Raw genomic sequence first — 19344 nt, forward strand, 5'->3', positions numbered from 1 at the left:
CCTCTGGTTACTGACCCTCCTTCTAGTGGTAACAGTTTCTCCCTATCTACTCTATCAAAACCCATCAATACAGAAAGTTGTTTTAGAAAGAATAGTTATTACTGTAATATAAATTAACAATGCTGGTGGTGTGATTACGTGATTGTATCCATGCAGAGTATCACTCTCCCAATGCCCCCCACTCCGATAACTATGTAGCTGTCTTGTGTTGGCTAATCGTTTTTTTATAACTCATGTCTGCAACAGCTCCTTCCCCAGTTATAAACTTGACTGCTTCCAACGTGACCACTGGCAGTTTCCACTTAATGTGGACAACAGACACCTATGAAGAGCAGACATTTATTGTGCAAGTGTTGAAGAATGACAGCATCGTCAATGAAATGGAGACCGTGGAGTTGGAGTGGACCGTGTCAGGATTGGAGCCCGAGACCGAGTACACTGTGAGCGTCATCTCCAGAGCCTGTGAAGATGAGAGCACTGCCACAGAGCTGAGTGTAAAAACAGGTAATAGTACAAGGGCTGGGAAACTTTCCGAGCGACGGGCTGATTATACTATGAAGATATAAACATTTATGGTTTGAAGTATCAAAGCTGTCTGTGTTTGATAGTCAAAATGTTTCATCTGATGTGATCATTCATAGAAACTGAACTAATTTATTTTTTGTTTCAACCTAATTTTTCTCCTGGATATAGAGGGTTTTGATGACAGGCCTCCTTTAAGACTGTGCTTGCCTGTCATTATTGTAACCTGTAATAAATTTGCCTATATGTTTTTATTGACAGAAACCATCATGAATGCTCTCAGTTATACATCCAGCCCAAGACAGTCCACTCCTGGGGTTGTCTCCACAATGACCATCTACCCGAACACTTCTGGATTCCCAATAGGCTTTGCATATACAGAAGTGCCTCCATGCTGTATGTGATAACCACTCAATATTTTGTCAGTATTTCAATATTTTGCCCTGTTGGTACTGTAGTTCCAGTTGGTTATTGAGTATTGACAGCGAGGGTTAATGGGGCAAACCGGAATTTAACAATGGAATGCTGTCCAGTGTATTGCAATGAGTGTTCTCAGCATTCCAGTTCACCAGGGAGTTGCTTTGGAAAATATTGGGACTCGGGTAATCCATGGTTCAAACAATTTACCTGCTTTGTAGACAGTTAGGGCTAGATTTTTTAATCCAGTGGGAATCTAAAACCAGGTGGCAGGGTCATGGACAAATTTACTCCTTAAGCTACTTCAATGCTGAAGAATGAAGTGTTGGAGAATGTGGGTGGGGGAATGGGTGGGGAAGTCACCTTGGACAGTAGTTTATTATGGGTGATAGCGAATATGCAGCCTATTTTACACTTGGCCTGATTTTCTTTTCAGAATATCAGGAATATGGGCTGCGGATTTGCTATCACCCGTTCTGCATCCATACCGCTATGTTTCTAGCCAAATGGTAATAGTTTTCAAACATCTCAATTCATGCTATCAAGTAAAAAGGAAAAGAAAGATAGACTTAGATTTATATAGCACTTTTCACAACCTCAGGACATCCCAAAGCGCTTTACAGACAATGAAGTTCATTTTGAAGTGTAGTCACTGTTGTAATGTGGGAAATGCGGCAGCCAATTGGCGCACAGCAAGCTCCCACAAACAGCAATGTGATAATGACCAGAGAATCTGTTTTTGTGATGTTGATTGAGGGATAAATATTGGCCAGGACACTGGGGGAACTCCCCTGCTCTTCTTTGAAATAGTGCCATGGAATCTTTTACGTCCACCTGAGAGATCAGATGGGGCCTCGGTTTAACATCTCACCCGAAAGACAGCACCTCCGACAGTGCAGCGCTCCTTCAGTCTAGATTTTTGTGCTCAAGTCTTTGCAGTGGGACTTGAGACCCACAACCTTCTGACTCAGAGGCGAGAGTGCTACCCACTAAGCCACGGCTGACACTTAAGATATGGCCTCTTCTGCTTTTGAGAATATAAAGTAATTTTTCTTCATAGGGACATAAATAGAAACAGGTTGCACTCTTGGGGAAAAAAAACCCAAGAAGGATTGAATCAACAGAGGAAGATATTTCAGGTAGATGGGCCACTGATGCCATAGAGCCATAGAGTTATTACGGCACAGAAGGAGGCCATTCGGCCCATCGAGTCCGTGCCGGCTCTCTGTAGCGCAGTCCAGTCAGTCCCATTCCCCCGCTCTATCCCCGTAGCCCTGCAAGTTTATTTCCCTCAAGTGCCTATCCAATTTCCTTTTGAAATCATTGATCATCTCCGCTTCCACCACCCTTGTCAGCAGCGAGTTCCAGGTCATTACCACTCACTGCGTAAAAAAGTTCTTCCTCACACCCCCCTGTATCTCTTGCCCAAAACCTTAAATCTGTGTCCCCTAGTCCTGCTACCATCAACTAGTGGGAACAGCCTTTCTCTGTCTACCTTATCCGTCATAATCCTGTACACCTCTAGCAAATCTCCCCTCAATCTCCTTTGCTCCAAGGAGAACAACCCCAGCTTCTCCAACCTAACCTTGTAGCTAAAATCCCTCATCCCTGGAACCATTCTGGTAAATTGCCTCTGCACCCTCTCAAGGACCTTCACATCCTTCCTAAAGTGTGGTGACCAGAACTGGACGCAATACTCCAGTTGTGGCCTAACCAGAGCTTTATAAAGGTTCCACATAACTTTCCTGCTTTTGTACTCAATACCTCTATTTATGAAACCCAAGATCCCATGTGCTTTGCTAACTACAGTACTCTCTCAATATGTCCTGCCACCTTCAAAGATCTATGCACATGAATCCCCAGGCCCCTCTGTCCCTGCACACTCTTTAGAACTGTGCCATTAAGTCTATATTGTCTCTCCCTGTTCCTTCTGCCAAAATGCATCACCTCACACTTTCTGTATTAAATTCCATCTACCACTTGTCTGCCCATTCTGCTAGCCTATCTATGTCCTGTTGCAGTCGATTGGTATCCTCCTCACTGTTTGCCATTTGGTGTCATTGGCAAATTTTGAAATTTTACTCTGTATTCCAATATCCAAGTCATTTATATATATCAAAAAAAGCAGCGGTCCTAGCACTGACCCTTGGGGAACACCACTGTTTACCATCCTCCAGTCTGAAAAACAGCCATTTACCACGACTCGCTGTTTTCTGTCTTTAAGCCAATTTCTTATCCTAGCTGCCACTGACCCTCCTATTCCATGAGCCTCAATTTTGTTAACCAGCCTTCTATGTGGTACTTTGTCAAACGCTTTCTTAAAATCCATATAGACAACATCCACTGCATTCCCTTCATCAGCCTTCTCTGTTTCTTCAACAAAAAATTCAATTAAATTAGTCAAACACGATCTGCCTTTTACAAATCCGTGCTGGCTCTCCTTAATTAACTTAAACCCCTCCAAGTGCCTGTTAATTTTTTCTCTGATTATTGTTTCTAAAACTTTACTCACCACTGATGTTAAATTGACTGGCCTGTAGTTACTAGGATTATCCTTACACCTTTTCTTGAACAATGGTGTCACGTTTGCTACTTTCCAATCCTCTGGCATCTCCCCCGTATCTAGGGAAGATTGGAAGATTATGGCAAGCCCTTCCGCTATCTCCACCCCCACTTCCCTTAGCAACCTGGGATGCAAGCCATCCGGACCAGGCGACTTATCCACTCTAAGCATATCCAGCCTTTCCAGTACATCCTGCCTATCAATTTTCACCCCATCCATTACCTCTACCATCTCCGCTTCTACTGATATTTTGTCAGCATCCTCTTCCTTAGTAAACACCGATACAAAGTACTCATTGAGTATTCTAGCCTTACCCTGCACCTCTCAGCATATATTGGCTATCTAACAGAAGGCAGAGAGTTGGGATAAATGGTTCATTCTCAGACTGGCAATCAGTAACTAGTGGTGTTCCGCAGGGGTCAGTGCTGGGTCCTCAACTCTTTACAATCTATATTAACGATTTGGAGGAGGGGAGCGAGTGTAACATATCAAAGTTTGCAGATGATACTAAGATGGGAGGGAAAGTAGTGAGTGAGGAGGACATAAAAAACCTGCAAGGGGACATAGACAGGCTAAGTAAGTGGGCAGAGATTTGGCAGATGGAATACAATACTGGAAAGTGTGAGGTTATGCACTTTGGCAGGAAAAATCGTAGAGCAAGTTATTATCTTAATGGCAAGAAACTGGAAAGTACTGAAGTACAAAGGGATCTGGGGGTCCTGGTGCATGAAACTCAAAAGGTTAGTATGCAGGTGCAGCAAGTGATTAAGAAGGCCAATGGAATGTTGGCTTTCATTGCTAGGGGGATAGAATATAAAAATAGGGAGGTATTGCTTCAGTTGTACAAGGTATTGGTGAGACCGCACCTGGAATACTGCGTACAGTTTTGGTGTCCATACTTAAGAAAGGACATACTTGCTCTCGAGTCAGTACAAAGAAGGTTCACTCGGTTAATCCCGGGGATGAGGGGATGGACATATGAGGAGAGGTTGAGTAGATTGGGACTCTACTCATTGGAGTTCAGAAGAATGAGAGGCGATCTTATTGAAACATATAAGATTGTGAAGGGGTTGGATCGGGTGGATGCGGGGAAGATGTTCCCGATGATGGGTGAAACTAGAACTAGGGGGCATAGTCTTAGAATAAGGGGCTGCTCTTTCAAAACTGAGATGAGGAGGAACTACTTCACTCAGAGGGTGGTAGGTCCATGGAATATGCTGCCCCAAAAAGCTGTAGAAGCTACATCATTACATAAATTTAAAACAGAAATAGACAGTTTCCTAGAAGTAAAGGGAATTAAGGGTTACGGGGAGCGGGCAGGAATTTGGACATGAGTCTAGGTGCGGATCGGTCATGGCCCTGTGGGTAGCGGAGCGGGCCCAGGGGCCGTGTAGCCTGATCCTGCTCCTATTTCGTGTGTCTAATTCTGTTAGATTCAGGAGATGGTTCAGTGATAGTAGATTGGTGGTTAGGATCAGATCAGCCATGATCTTATTGAATGGCGGAGCAGGCTCGAGGGGCCGATTGGCCTACTCCTGCTCCTATTTCTTATGTTCTTATCACCTTCTTTGTCCCTAATAGGCCCCACCCTGCCTCTTACTACCCGTTTACTATTTACATGCCGGTAGAAGATTTTTAGGTTCCCTTTTATGTTAACTGCCATTCTATTCTCATATTCCCTCTTTGCCAGTCTTATATTTCTCTTCACGTCCCCTCTCAACTTATTGTATTTGGCCTAGTTTTCACTTGAAGAATTCACCTGACATGCATTATACACCCTCTTTTTTTGTTTCATCATATTCTCTATCTCCCTCACCATCCAAGGAGCCCTGGCTTTGGTTCCCCTACCTTTCCCACTTGTTGGAATGTACCGAGCCTGTACCTGAAACATCTCCTCCTTAAAGATCACCCATTCTTCCGTTACAGTTTTTCCTGTCAATCTTTGGTTCCATTTTACCCTGGCTAGATTCCCCTCTCTAGTCTAGAATACTACGTAGCCCTAGAGTTGCTTATTTATCTATATATTAAACTGTGTGCACTTCCTGCCCACGTTCCTGTGTCATGAATTTTGAGTCAGGCTGTTTATGTCAACTTATATAATGGAAAAATCTTATGTCACTATTTGCCAATAAGTCTAATTGCAAGCCTACAGCCACTAGGTGGCGGTGTGATGCTAGGTTCCATCTGCTATTTTGTTTTTTCACCTGATTCTCAGCTTTTTCCCCCCCAATTTTCGTGTGTATGTTTTGTCGATTTTTGGGGCAGCTCACCTGGCCCATTTCAACAATTAGTGTTGTGGTTGCCTCCAGAGCCCCCTGCTCCCCCACTCAGTGTTACATCCTCATTATCAGTACTGTAGTTGGCCCTTGAGCTTACCACCTCTAGTCTCATGCTAATCTAGGTCATGACACTGACCTTGTGACCCAACTGCATGACCTCCACCCTTGTCTCCGACATCTGACCCTGAGCCCCCATACTTACTCCTAATTCCCCTCTGGACCATCCCATCTGATCATTATCACATTGCTGTTTGTGGGACCTTGCTGTGCGCAAATTGGCTACTGCGTTTCCTACATTACAACAGTGACTACACTTCAAAAGTACTTCATTGGCTGTAAAGCGCTTTGAGACGTCTGGTGGTCATGAAAGGCGCTATATAAACAAAAGTCAGTCAGTCTTTCTTTCGGGATCTGGTGGTGCAATGAAATCAGTCACAGGGCACAGCACGCTTGGCGCAATTATACTTTCCAAATGTTTCTGTCTCTGCATTTATCTTTCTTCAGATAGGAACTTTTCTACTATCGTCATTCATGGAATGCATTACACAAACCTGTTCTCCCCAATTATAATGTTCCCAACAAATCATGTTCCACAAATAAAATGTAGCATAGAAAAATCACTAACCTACCTACAAACGTAACTCCGACAGCTTTCTCCTGGTCTACAGCTGCAGAGTAGAATAGCCAACTCTTTTTAAATCAGAAGAAAATAGAACAGTGCTGCATGAAAAGAAAGAGTTGCATTTAAATAGCGCTTTTCGCGACCTCAGGACATCCTGTAAAGCACTTTGCAGCCAATGAAGTACTTTTGAAATGTAGTCACTTGTTGTAATGACACTGTCTACATTGAAAGAAAAGGGCAGTAGAGGATGGGCATTGTACCGACTACAATTATAGCGTGGCTGAACCAATATGGGCCCATCGCTTGGTGGTGTGGGGGGTCAGGATGACACAGGTAATGTTATACTTCACTGTTAGGGCTCACATTAATAAGGTCACCAGCCCCAAAGGTTACAGTAGTAAGTATGAAACAGCACCTTTAGAATTACAGGAAATGATTACATTGAACCACGTCTAAACACTTTCATTACAACGACCAACTCAGAAAACGCCTCTGTATAAAATAATCGATTACTAATTGCCAGTGTAATTTAATATCGTCATGTTCCATTGCAAAATTCTGTCCTCAAACGTCATGTGCCGGTCTGGGGCGGGCATGTAATTAATGCTGTGCTCACAACTCAAGTTACTATCATCAGATTTTATTCTAGAAAGAAAAATTGTCGTCATACTTTACAATACTCGTGCCATTATTACTTGTTAAAGTTATCCTCTCAAAGCATTATATTCCTGACAGGGTTACCGTGTATTTTCTTTTAATGATTGACCATTTATCGTTTCAGCAACTCCTTCACCCATTATAAACTTGACAGTTTACAATATCACCGCCAAGAGCTTTCACATAACCTGGACAACAGATAACTATGAAGAGCAGATATTTATTGTCCAATTGTTAAAGAATGACAGTGTTGTGAAAGAAACCGAAACCCTGGAGCTGGCATTGACCGTGTCAGGATTGGAGCCTGGGACTGAGTACACTGTCAGCGTCACCTCCAGATCCTGTGAACAAGAGAGCATTGCCGCAGAGCTGAACGTAAAAACAGGTAACCGTTCCAAGTGGGCATGAGCTTGCCCTAACTTGACACGTTAATTGCTACTAAATTGGCAATCTCACTCACAAGCCCTCCGGGGTAGTTGATGTGGGAAAGTTTTAGCTAAGGGAGTGTTTTGCTAAATTTGGAGTTGAAGCATGTTGTTGGGGCAGGTTAGCGAGAACGAATGTCTAACTGATCTCGAGTGCTGATGTTGGGTGACCAACACAAGAAAGCGTTCCTTTCCCCCAGCACTGACGCTCCTCATCTTGATAATCAAAAAGTTCACAAGAAAATGTAGGAACCAAGAGGGATGAGTTGTCTTGCAAGATGTTCTTGCACGATGAATTAATGGGGAGGGAAACTAGCAATCTTAGCAGGGGCATGAAGCAGGCGGTAGCTGATTGGCTGCCCATTATACTCCCTGCCCAATTTTCCATGAAGTCAATGGAAAGGAAATCGGGCAGGATGTATAATGGGCAACCTACCCACTACTGCCCCCTTTTACTCACATCACTCTGTATAATGGGCAACCTATCCACTACTGCCCCCTTTTACTCACATCACTCTGTATAATGGGCAACCTACCCACTACCGCCCCCTTTTACTCACATCACTCTGTATAATGGGCAACCTACCCACTACCGCCCCCTTTTACTCACATCACTCTGTATAACGGGCAACCTACCCACTACCGCCCCCTTTTACACTCCTGCTGAAGTTGAAAGTTCCACCTAATTACATTAAAGCGATAAAAGAGTAGAACTTACAGTCGTGGATATTTTCATTAGAAAAAGCTTACGAAGTTCCTCTCTCTGAAAGAAAGAAAGACTTGCATTTATACAGCGCCTTTCATGACCACCGGGCGTCTCAAAGCGCTTTACAGCCCATGAAGTACTTTTGGAGTGTAGTCACTGTTGTAATGTAGAGAAACGCGGCAGCCAATTTGCGCACAGCAAGCTCCCACAAACAGCAATGTGATAATGGCCAGATAAACAGTTTTTGAGATGTTGTTTGAGGGATAAATATTGGCCCAGGACACTGGGGAGAATTCCCCTGCTCTTCTTCGAAATAGTGCCTTGGGATTTTTTACGTCCACCTGAGAGAGCAGACGGGACCTCGGTTTAGAGTCTCATCCAAAAGACGGCACCTCCAACACTGCAGCACTCCCTCAGCACTGCACTGGGAGTGTCGGTCTAGATTTATGTGCTCAAGTGTCTGGAGTGGGACTTGAACCCACAACCTTCTGACTCAGACTATTTTAATGGGTTACTGTCTATATTAAGTTATAGGGAGGAATTTGATATAAGCACATTAAGCATTGATATGGGAGCATAGCTCACAGTAATTTCCACCCTACCCTTATCTGCCTTGTAACTAATAGTAAAACTTTTTTTTACCAGCAGAAACCACAAACACCAGGGTAAAACGATCTGCCATGAGTTTTGTTTCTTCAATGACTATCTACCTGAATAGACCTGGATTCCCAGCTAGTTTTCCATTCTCGGATGTGCCTCCGTGCTGTATGTGATACTCATTGTGTATTTTCAACATTCAGTCTCGGTGACGTTATGCTTTTAGATTCTCTGCTGAATGCACAGTTGCTATGAAGGCATTTGTATACTGTTACATTGTTGGGCTTTTAAGTCAAACATGAATATGATCTCTCGTGGGTTGGGGAGAGGATGTGAAAACTGGACGCCATACAGAGAAAAGCAAAGTATTAATTTTGGGGGTAAATGATGACAACTTAGTCATTTACGATCAGATAGGTAAGAGTGGAACCAAAGCATGGGCAGTCCACTTATCCGGAAAATGGAGTAGAGGCGTTGGGGGAGGATGGTGTGGTCAACCGTGTCAAAGGCTGCAGAGAGATTGACGAGCGTGAGGAGGGAAACGCACCATGGTTACAATCACAGACCATTTGTGGCTGATTATGGCCATTTCAGTGCGGGGGTGAAACTTGATTGGAGAGATTCAAACAAGGAGTTGTGAGAAAGATGGGCATGGATTAGGGAGGCAACAACACGTTCAAGGACTTTGTAGAGGATAGGGAGGTTGGAGTTGGGGTGGTGGTTTGCAAGGATAGAGTGGTTGAGGGGGATGGTGGTGGTTTTGAAAAGGGAGGGGACAGTACCTGAGGAGAGGAAACCATTTACAATGTCAGCTAGGATGGTGTCCAGGAAGGGAAGTGAGGTGGCCAGCAGTTTAGTGGGAATGGGATCAAGAGAGCAGGAGGTGGGTTTCATAGAGGAGATGAGCTTGGACAGGGCATGAGAGGAGATGGGAGAAAAACTGGAGGAAAAACACAAGATCAAGGCTAGGGCAATGGGGAGCTGGGGGAAGGCAGGCAAGGGGAAGGAGGGGAAGCAGCAGAGGCAGCTGAAGGATGGTCTCAATCTTAGTGATAAAGAACTCAGTAAACTCCTTGCACTTATTTTGGAAGTGAGGGTGGCAGGGGCAGGGGAGAGGGGTTTAACGAGATATTTAGTGGTGGAGAAAAGAAACTGGGGATTATCATTTTTCTCTAGGATGGTCCTGCAGTAGTGACCGGTTTTGGCAGAAGAGAATGGGGCCCAATGGCTCTTGTGCTGCAGCTAGATATGGGGATGGATAGCTAAACTTAGCGTGCACCAGATAAATGCAAATCTGCAACCCTCGGAACTGAGGGAGCGAATTGGGAGCCATACCAAGGATGGGAGGGAGGGCGACCAGGGTCAGAGAGAGTCAGGATTTTGCTGGGGACGAGCATCAAAAGTGGAGGTAAGGAAGTGGTTGAGAAAAATCGATGCCTGCAAAAATGTTGTGGTGAATGGAGGGCCAAAGGCTAGATAGTTGAGAGTTTGAAAGTGCCGAAGTAAATGGCTTGAGGAGAATTTTCTTTCGGGGCAGATGCAGAGGGAAATGGGGTCAGAAGGAGTTAGGAGGATGTGAGAGATACCAGGAAGTGGTCAGAAATGGTCTTGTCTGTGATGGAGACCAAAGGAGTAGAGAGGGCATGGGAGGTCTAGGAATATAGATAGCAGAGTTTTATATGGTGGGAAAGGTTTAGGGAGGGCAGGAATTCCGAGGAACTTAGGCAACCGCAGCTGAGATGGAGATTGAAATCACCGAGAGTGAGGAATCGCTCAATGCAGTGGACGAGGGAGGACATCTCAGAGGGAAACTTGGAGTGGGGTCGGGGGGAGGGCAGTAGACAATGAAGATTGTAAAGGAGAAATGAGAGGGGTGGAACAGGGTGAGGTTCTCGAAGGAGGAGGAGGTACTAGAGGCGTAAGAGGAGAGACCAAACTATGATGGTGCCGAGGGCCACACTGCCATCGTGGTGGCCCAATAAACTAGCACGCAGATTTATCAACAGTAAATAGATAAATAAACAGTAGGAAAGGCAAATACAGGTAGAACATCCCGAATCCGGCAACCTCGGGACCGAGGCCGAGCCGGTTTTCGGGTTTTCCCGGACTTCGGAACGTGTTTCTGATGTCCGGAAACGCCCGAGCCCAGGTTGCGATATTTCTGGACTTCGGACATCAGAAACACGTGCCGAGTCCGGAAATGCTTGGGCCCAGGTTGCACTTTTGGTAAGCCTCCCTCAGGGTGTCCGGATTCTGGAACATTTTCCAGATTCCGGACCCCTGCCACCAATTGTCCCAGAGTCCGGATTCTGGATTCCAGAACTCCGGATTTGGGACGCTCAACCTGTAGTAGATTTGTCATAATGTATAAAGAAAAGAAAGACTTGTATTTATATAACATTTTTCACCACCTCATGATGTCCTAAAGCGCTTTACAGCCAATAAACTATGTTTGAAGTATAGTCGATAGCAAAATACTGCGGATGCTGGAAATCCAAAATAACAACAGAAAATGCTGGAAAAACTCAGCAGGCCAGGCAACATCCGTGGAGAGAGAAATAGAGTCAACATTTCGGGTCGAAACCCTTCTACAGAACTGAGAGAAAAGGCCGGAAATGAAACAAAAGGCAGTTTGGGGGCTGGGAAATGGGGGAGGGGATGAAAGAAGAGACATTAAGAGATATTCAAGGCGAGACGAGATGGTAATAGGACAGGTAAAGAGACACAGGATGGCTCTAGATGAAGTGTGAAATGCGCTGGCAGAGTGAGAGACAGCTGCCATGTGGGAGAGAGAGGAAAGGGAAAAGGCACAAACCAAAAGTGTGGATAAAAAACATAAAAATATAATAGGGGCCGAGGTTATGATCTGAAGTTGTTGAACTCGATATTGAGTCCGGAAGGCTGTAAAGTGCCTAATTGGAAGATGAGGTGCTGTTCCTCGAGTTTGTGGTGAGCTTCCGTGGAACAATGCAAGAGGCCGCAGACGGTGAGGTCTGAGTGGGAATGGAACGGTGAATTGAAATGACAGGCGATCGGAAGCTCGGGGTCACCCCTACGGACTGAACGGAGGTGTTCCGCAAAGCGGTCACCCAATCTGCGTTTGGTCTCCCCAATGTAGAGGAGACCACATCGTGAGCAGCGAATACAGTATGCTAGATTGCAAGAAGTACAAGTAAATCACTGTTTCATCTGGAAGGGGTGTTTGGGGCCCTGGACAGTGAGAAGGGGGGAGGTATATGGGCAGGTGTTGCATCTCCTTTACTGTATTCGCTGCTCACGATGTGGTCTCCACCAGCAATTCTCTGGCTATGGTGTCTGTAATGACACACTATGAATGAAATGTTTTGACAGTACTGGGAGAGCCAGAATAACTTGAAAAATTGCGAGCGACTGCATTTTTGCTGAGTTGCAAATTCAATGACATTTCCTTTTAGCTTCTCAAAGCTTCTGTTTGCAGATGTTTTCCCCTGAATGTAGCAATGTACGTTCACATGGCCTGAAATGTACACGGGCAAGTGAAGCCCGTGCACCCTGAGGAAAAAGGGCAGACGTCATAATGTTTAAAATAAGTGTATAGATGTTAAGCAACATGTCCTGCCGCTCATGCTCAGTCATAGGAAAATGGTCAGCATGTTATTTTTTTGTTCAAAGTTTTACCAGTAGTCAATTACCTCGCACATGGTTTGAAATAACTTGGAGAGAAGTTCTGATTCCTCGATTTGGTGCTCCCAGTTAGGAGTGGCACGCCTAGGGAACGATGGTCAGGCAATAATTTAAATGGACGGAAGATTAGTCATTGTGGGCCTATGATTTCCATACTGGCTCCAGCAGTGAGTGCTGTTCCTCACTGCCAGCACTCAGTCAGCTCTAGAGTCTCTGGACATGTCTTTCTGTCTGTGTTATTTCTGTACACGCTCATGCTAAATTCCACTGTGCATTTAAGATGGGTTAACACCTGCGTCAATGTAGTATGCGTGCATTGAGCCTTCATTTGGGAACAGTGCTGGTTGGAATGTATTCTCCACATCATACGTGGTTTACTGGAAGGAACAGGATAGTCTCTTCTTGTTCCATGCTGGAGACCCTTGTATCTTCCTCTTCTTGCATCCTACAAGGGAAAAAAGCAAAACAGAAAGAACTGAATAACAGATAGAGGTAAAGGAGAGCGGCCTTGAGGTGAATTATTTGGAAGGAAGGCCCATAAAATCTAGACAGGGAATGTGAGAGTACAGTCCACATGATAGGTTCCTAGGAGGTTTCAAGACGATGGAGGTGGGCTCTGAGATTGGTAGACCAAGAAGGGAGAGGGTGTACAAAAGGCTGGAGTCAGAGGTCCAGAGAGCACAGAATGGAATATAAGGCTGGAGAATGCTGCAAAGGCAAGGCCATGGCAGGATTAACAGCAAAGAGTCCCTTGGTTATACCGTACATATTGGATGACTGTTACCCTTCTATGGAGTTCTGTGTCTCTCTCTCTAATGACTTAATTTCCTCTAATAGCTCACTGTTTAACGTTGTCTTGTAAAGTTCCTCTGTTTCAATGAAGATTTATTTTTAATGGGCCATTGACTGCTTTAAAATTGTACACAAACACCTCAGTCAGTGCACTTCCAGAGGAAATTAGATGGCAAAGCCACTAAAATTTAAAAAAAAAGTATTCTGAAAATAATGATTATTGCTGTAGCACCAGTGTCATCATTATATCGTTAAGGACAAGAGCAACAATGTCATGGGAACACCATCACCTCCAAGTTCCCCAAAAGCCACATACCAATCTGACGTGGACATATATCATCGTTCCTTCATCATCACTGGGTCAATATCCTGGAATTCTTTACCTAACACCATAATTGGAGCACCATCACCACAAGGACTGCAGAGGTTCACTGAGAAGGCGCACCGCCACCTTCTTAGGGTAAATAGGGATGGGGCAATAAATGTGGCCTTGCCAGCATCATTCTGAGAACAGATTAAGAAAAATGTAGCTCCCCTCATACTCAGGGTTATGATGACCATGTTGCTGTGTGAAGCTCACTAATTGGTTCTTTAACTCTTCAACAGCTCCGTCTTCAGTTACCAACTTAGCGGTTTCCAGTGTCACCAGCAGTGGTTTTCAAGTAACTTGGACAACAGATACCAGTGAAGAGCAGACCTTTGTTGTGCAGGTGTTAAAGAATGATAGCATCGTGAGTGAAACAGAGACACAGGAAATGGAATGGACAGCATCAGGGTTGGAGTCCGGGACTGAGTACACTGTGAGCGTCATGTCTAGAGTCTGTGAGCAAGAGAGCATTGCCACAGAGCTGAATGTAAAAACAGGTAATAGTGCAGGGCTATAGATTTGAATAAAAAAGTAACCTTTGGGTATAGAGCATATGTTATAGGTAAGAGCTGGAGAACTAATCACCTTCCCGATTTTACAGCCCTCAGTCCAACCAAGGCGGAAACAGAAATGTCCATATCTAATGCCAACAATCAAAGGAACAGCCTTGCCCTGGACCAATTAACACCCAACTCTGCTCAAACATCCACACCATCTTCCACACAAATGTCTACTATGGCTTGTGGTGAGCGAAGCTATTGTCTTTCAATCAGTGTACAATATCATTTATGTCACAGTTATTTTAGAGAACGTACAGAGAGGTTTTTAGAAATTCTTGCCATCTTAAAATAAAAAAAACCCCATACTATTCATTTTTATCCCCTAGTTCCTTCATCGATCAGAAGCCTCATCGCCTTTAATGTCACAAGCAACAGCCTAAACGTGATTTGGGAAGCTGATGCCACAATCAACCAAGAGTTTGTCGTGCAACTTTGGAAGGACAGTAGTATTGTGGTTGATGCAAAGACCGAGGAACGGAGCTGGACTGTGTCAAACCTGGAGACTGGAGTGTTGTACACCGTCAGGGTTGTCTCTCGGCTCTGTGGGAAAGAAAGCAAAGCTAAAGTACAAGAAGTAAAAACAGGTACGAAGAGTTATACTTGTGGTTATCTATTTTACCCTCAATCACTTGTTCTTGGTTCTCACAATTCCTCAAAGACACTTGCCGCCATTTTCTGCTTGTGCCCTTGTCAGGCTGTGATATTTGTTGTAATGGACAGGAAGATCGTGGGCTGGCAAGGGCAGAAACAGCACACCCCGGCTATAGTTTCTTCACTTGTTTCATAAGTCCCACCCAACAGCTACCAACTTTAGTTTTTGATGTCCTCACCCTTGGACCTTCATCTATTGCCATTCTTGACCTTATCTCCTCTGACTTTTAGTGGTGCACCAAGATATCCTCTATTTCTAAAGATGCTTCCAAAAAAATGTAACTTATCTCTTTTGTGCCAAACACTTTGTCCCATAGCAGGTGTTAAGTGTCCTTCAAACCTAGGTCTGTTCAGGACCTGAATATTGCTTCCGTATCTGAAAAAAGCTAATGGGGATAATCCAGTGAAATTCACTGGCGTCACTAGTCCAGAGTGGGGGCACAGTAACTGAAAGATCAGGGGGTAATTTTGACTTTGTGCAATAGTATAAAACGGGCACTATTGAATCAACCTCCTGTTCTACATCTCTCCTGCTTTTACTTTCCATGAAGAGGATTTGAGTATAGGAGTAAAGATGTCTTACTGCAATTATTTAGGGCCCTGGTGAGACCACACCTGGAGTATTGTGTACAGTTTTGGTCTCCTTATCTAAGGAAGGATATACTTGCCATAGAGGGAGTGCATCGAAGGTTCACCAGACTGGTTCCTGGGATGGGGGGATTGTCCTATGAGGAGAGATGGAGTAGACTAGGCCTATATTCTCTAGAGTTTAGAAGAATGAGAGGTGATCTCATTGAAACATACAAAATTCTTACAGGGCTCGACAGGGTAGATGCAGGGAGGATGTTTCCCCTGGCTGGGGAGTCTAGAACCAGGGGTCACAGTCTCAGAATAAGGGGTCGGCCATTTAGGACTGAGATGAGGAGAAATTTCTTCACTCAGAGGGTGGTGAATCTTTGGAATTCTCTACCCCAGAGGGCTGTGGAGGCTCAGTCGTTGAGTATATTCAAGACAGAGATCGATAGATTTTTGGATATTAAGGGAATCAAGGGATATGGGGATAGTGCAGGAAAGTGGAGATGAAGTAGAAGATCAGCCATGATCTTATTGAATGGCGGAGCAGACCCGAAGGGCCAAATGGCCTACTCCTGCTCCTATTTCTTATGTTCTTATGTTCTATGTAGACCACAATTGGAGTACTATAAACAGTTTTGGGCCCCACACTATAGGAAGACTAATGAGGCAATAGAAAGGGTACAGCACAGATTGCTATCTGGTACGACGAAATACTAACATGAAGAAAGACTTGAGAAACTAGGGTTGTAGTCATTCGAACAGATAAGATCTAGTGGTGATGTGACAGAGTTATGTAAAATTATAAAGGGATCAGTCAGAGCAGATGATGGCCAGCTGATTCGATATTGCTCCCTTCACACTATCGCCCAAAGACAAAATTACCTCCCGGGGATGGAAAATAAACAGTAAACCAGTGTTGGAGGAGCAGAGAGTGTGTGGAGGGCATTGTGGCACTCTGTAATTAGGCCTGATTAAGCAGCATCTGCTCTCCATACAGTTAAGGGAGACAATTAAAATCAATGAATATATTGTACATCCTAAATTACTGGCAGGTATAGAACTTTGTTGCCATAGCTGTAGACCCTGAACCTGATTTCAATATATACCTCCAGCTTGAAAGCAATGGCATCAAAGTGTCACCATAATTTTTTTACTAGAAAATACACGTAGAGCCAGAAAGGATGGACAGGTCTGATTATGCAAGGAAAGAGAGTGATATTTTTAAATTTCAACCCAGTTATACTAGCCTTTCCCCTGGAGTTTAACAATGAAATTCCTTCAATAAAGTCCATCCAATGATGGCTTTCCCCCTCCTCATGGCTACTTTTCCAAAGTCCATCACTGTAATGCTTGTATGGTCAGGAGTAGCACAGCCACATGGATTTTCAGACCAGGCAGGTCCCAGCACAATAGGCCTAATTGGGCTTCTTCCCTTTCCTTCCCACATTGCTGGTCACCAAAGTTTTCTCCCTTATCATTAATATTTGCTGCCTTTACTCAATTTTAAAGCCTCTTCAGAAAAGCCACAAGCCTCCTTTTTGTACAGCAAATCTGAAAATGTTACTAAACCATTTTGAAACATACAATTGTTTAAAATCTGAAAAATTCTCTTTTTTTTCCTAGGCTGTTAACAAATATATGGCTATGCCTAGTGGCCTCTGAATGATAGGCCTTTCCCCAACAAGATATGGGCAAAGGTTCCTATCTACTGTTTGGGGACTTGCAATACCCCACAAGGACTAGAAATGCTGTCCTGAGGCTCCTTTTACTTTTGCGCTCCTGTTTCAGAAGAGCGATCTCCAATTGTTGCACTCCCCATTTTCCCCTATATTTCCGGAGCCAGACTCTGTAGGGATGCGGCACTCCTCTGTGTAAAGCACAGGCTTGGAGTAGAAACATGGGAACTGGAACACTGCTTCCACTTCAGTGAAACAAGTGGCATTAACCCTCCAACACACGTGGGTCGACAGTGTTGTAAGTTACTCTGAACCCCAGCTCATTCATAGTTGGACGCTAATGTAGACTCTGGACACGCTCCTTTGGTGCAAAAGTAGTTTTGATTTGGGTTGCGAGTGCAGCTTCAGGTTAGACCAAATCAAAATCGATTGTGATTAATCAAACCAAAATGAACCGAAACCGAACCTAACCAAATCTCCAAACCCTGGCAGATTCAGTCATCCTGAGGGCTAACATTGAAAGTATTTACTGACTGTTCACACCATCCCACAGCTGCACGCATCCTGGGAGGAAGAACAAGAATAACAAACGTAATGTTCAGCGAAGGGTTGAGAAACAGCAGCAGTGACAAATTCAAGACCTTTCGAGCGCAATTTATTGCACAGGTATGTGTATATTTTACAGCAGTCTAGCCAATTTATATCAGACTTGCTTCTCATATAGTCCAATAATTGAGAGTGCAGTAAGTGGTGTGGATTATGGCTTGGGTTCCTAGATTTCGGTTTCAACCAATAAAACCTCGACAAATACAAAATTGTGAAACCAGCTATTGTGTTTAAAAACACAGAAGAAACACTAAAAATGCACCAAAGTATTCTTACCAAGAGCTCTTCATAAGCCTGTCCGCTGCATTCCACTTGCTTGACTATGCCAGAAAACCTGGGTTTACACCAATTGTAACTTCATTAACAAAATAAAATTAAAAGATCAAGAAACACCAAAATTGGTGAAACCAAATCCCACTCAAAGAAAAATGTAGAAAACCAGAAAGCCTTATTATATCAAACAGTGTTGTATCATGTCACTGTGCATCCTAATAGGGGGCCACTGTATTTATATAGACTTGAGCATATAATCCGAGATGATACTTCAGTGCAGTGCTGAGGGAGTGCTGCACTGTTGGAGGTGACGTCTTTCAGATGAGACATTAAACCGAGGCCTCGTCCGCCCTCTCGGGTGGACATCAAAGATCCCATGGCGCTATTTTGAAGAAGAGCAGGGGAGTTATCCCCGGTGTCCTGGTCAATATTTATCCCTCAACCAGCATCACTAAAACAGATTATCTGGTCATTATCACATTGCTGTTTGTGGGACCTTGCTGTGCGCAAATTGGCTGCCGCGTTTCCTATATCACAGCAGTGACTACATTTCAAAAATACTTAATTGGCTGTAAAGCGATTTGGGACATCCTGAGGTCGTGAAAGACGCTATAGAAAGGTATGTAAGTCTTTGTTTTTTAAATATAATTCTAGATGTTACCTAGAATTGGGGTCAAAACCAGCCTAAATTAATGGGACGAAAGACCAGCCCTGTATAGTTTGACATCAATTGGCAGTCTCATCAGAAGATGGCTGGGCTGGGAAATAGAAAAATGTCGAATTGGATTGGCAAGTGCTGCTTTTCTGAGGTTGGAACTGAGGCACCTTCTTCTACAGAGGGAACTCTGCATCGATCTCCTGCTGTGCCTGACCTGGGAGATTTGTTTCTCTGCTGGTCATCAATCCAGCCAGTCCCTCATCCCCAAGAGTCAGTGATACCATTAGCACCAGTGACTGAGAAATGTAGATAACCTGAAAGCCCACAGTGCGACTACTTTACTGCTACGGGTAAGTGAAGATAATTTTTTATAAAACCTGCATTTATATAGCCCCTTATCGTTGAATCATAGAATGATACAGCACTGAAGGAGGCCATTCGGCCCGTCGTGTTTGTGCCAGCTCTTTGGTACAGCTATCCAATTACTCCCCAGCCCTGTCCCTATAGCCCTGTAAATGTGTTCCCTTCAAGTATTCATCCAATTGTCTATTGAATGTTACCATTGAATCTGCTTCCACCGCCCTTTCAGGCAGTGCAGTCCAGATCACAACAACTCGCTGTGTAAAAAAATGTTGCCTCGTTATCATGTTGCAAAATCTCAAAGCACTTCCCACAGTGAATTACTTTTGAAGTACAATGACTCCTGCGTAGGCAAATATAGCATCAATTCTGTG

At 44.1% G+C, this 19344-nt stretch overlaps 1 protein-coding gene across 5 annotated transcripts in view; it reads left to right on the top strand.

The window, feature by feature from the left end:
* LOC147107862 (uromodulin-like 1) overlaps positions 1–19344 on the top strand; it is a 125321-nt gene that overhangs the window by 81268 nt on the left and 24709 nt on the right. For 4 of the 5 annotated variants that reach the window (XM_086007227.1, XM_086007230.1, XM_086007232.1 and 1 more), the window contains 8 exons: positions 247–504; positions 784–918; positions 7185–7445; positions 8837–8956; positions 13850–14107; positions 14212–14355; positions 14497–14754; positions 17627–17739. In XM_086007227.1, the coding sequence (XP_085863353.1) occupies positions 247–504; positions 784–918; positions 7185–7445; positions 8837–8956; positions 13850–14107; positions 14212–14355; positions 14497–14754; positions 17627–17739 (1547 nt within the window). The remainder of the gene's footprint in view (positions 1–246; positions 505–783; positions 919–7184; positions 7446–8836; positions 8957–13849; positions 14108–14211; positions 14356–14496; positions 14755–17626; positions 17740–19344) is intronic. The other variant, XM_086007229.1, reaches the window with a different exon arrangement.

This window comes from Somniosus microcephalus, chromosome 14, assembly GCF_052327205.1.
Source record: "Somniosus microcephalus isolate GS21.2 chromosome 14, FLI_Smic_1.0, whole genome shotgun sequence".
NCBI lineage: Eukaryota > Metazoa > Chordata > Chondrichthyes > Squaliformes > Somniosidae > Somniosus > Somniosus microcephalus.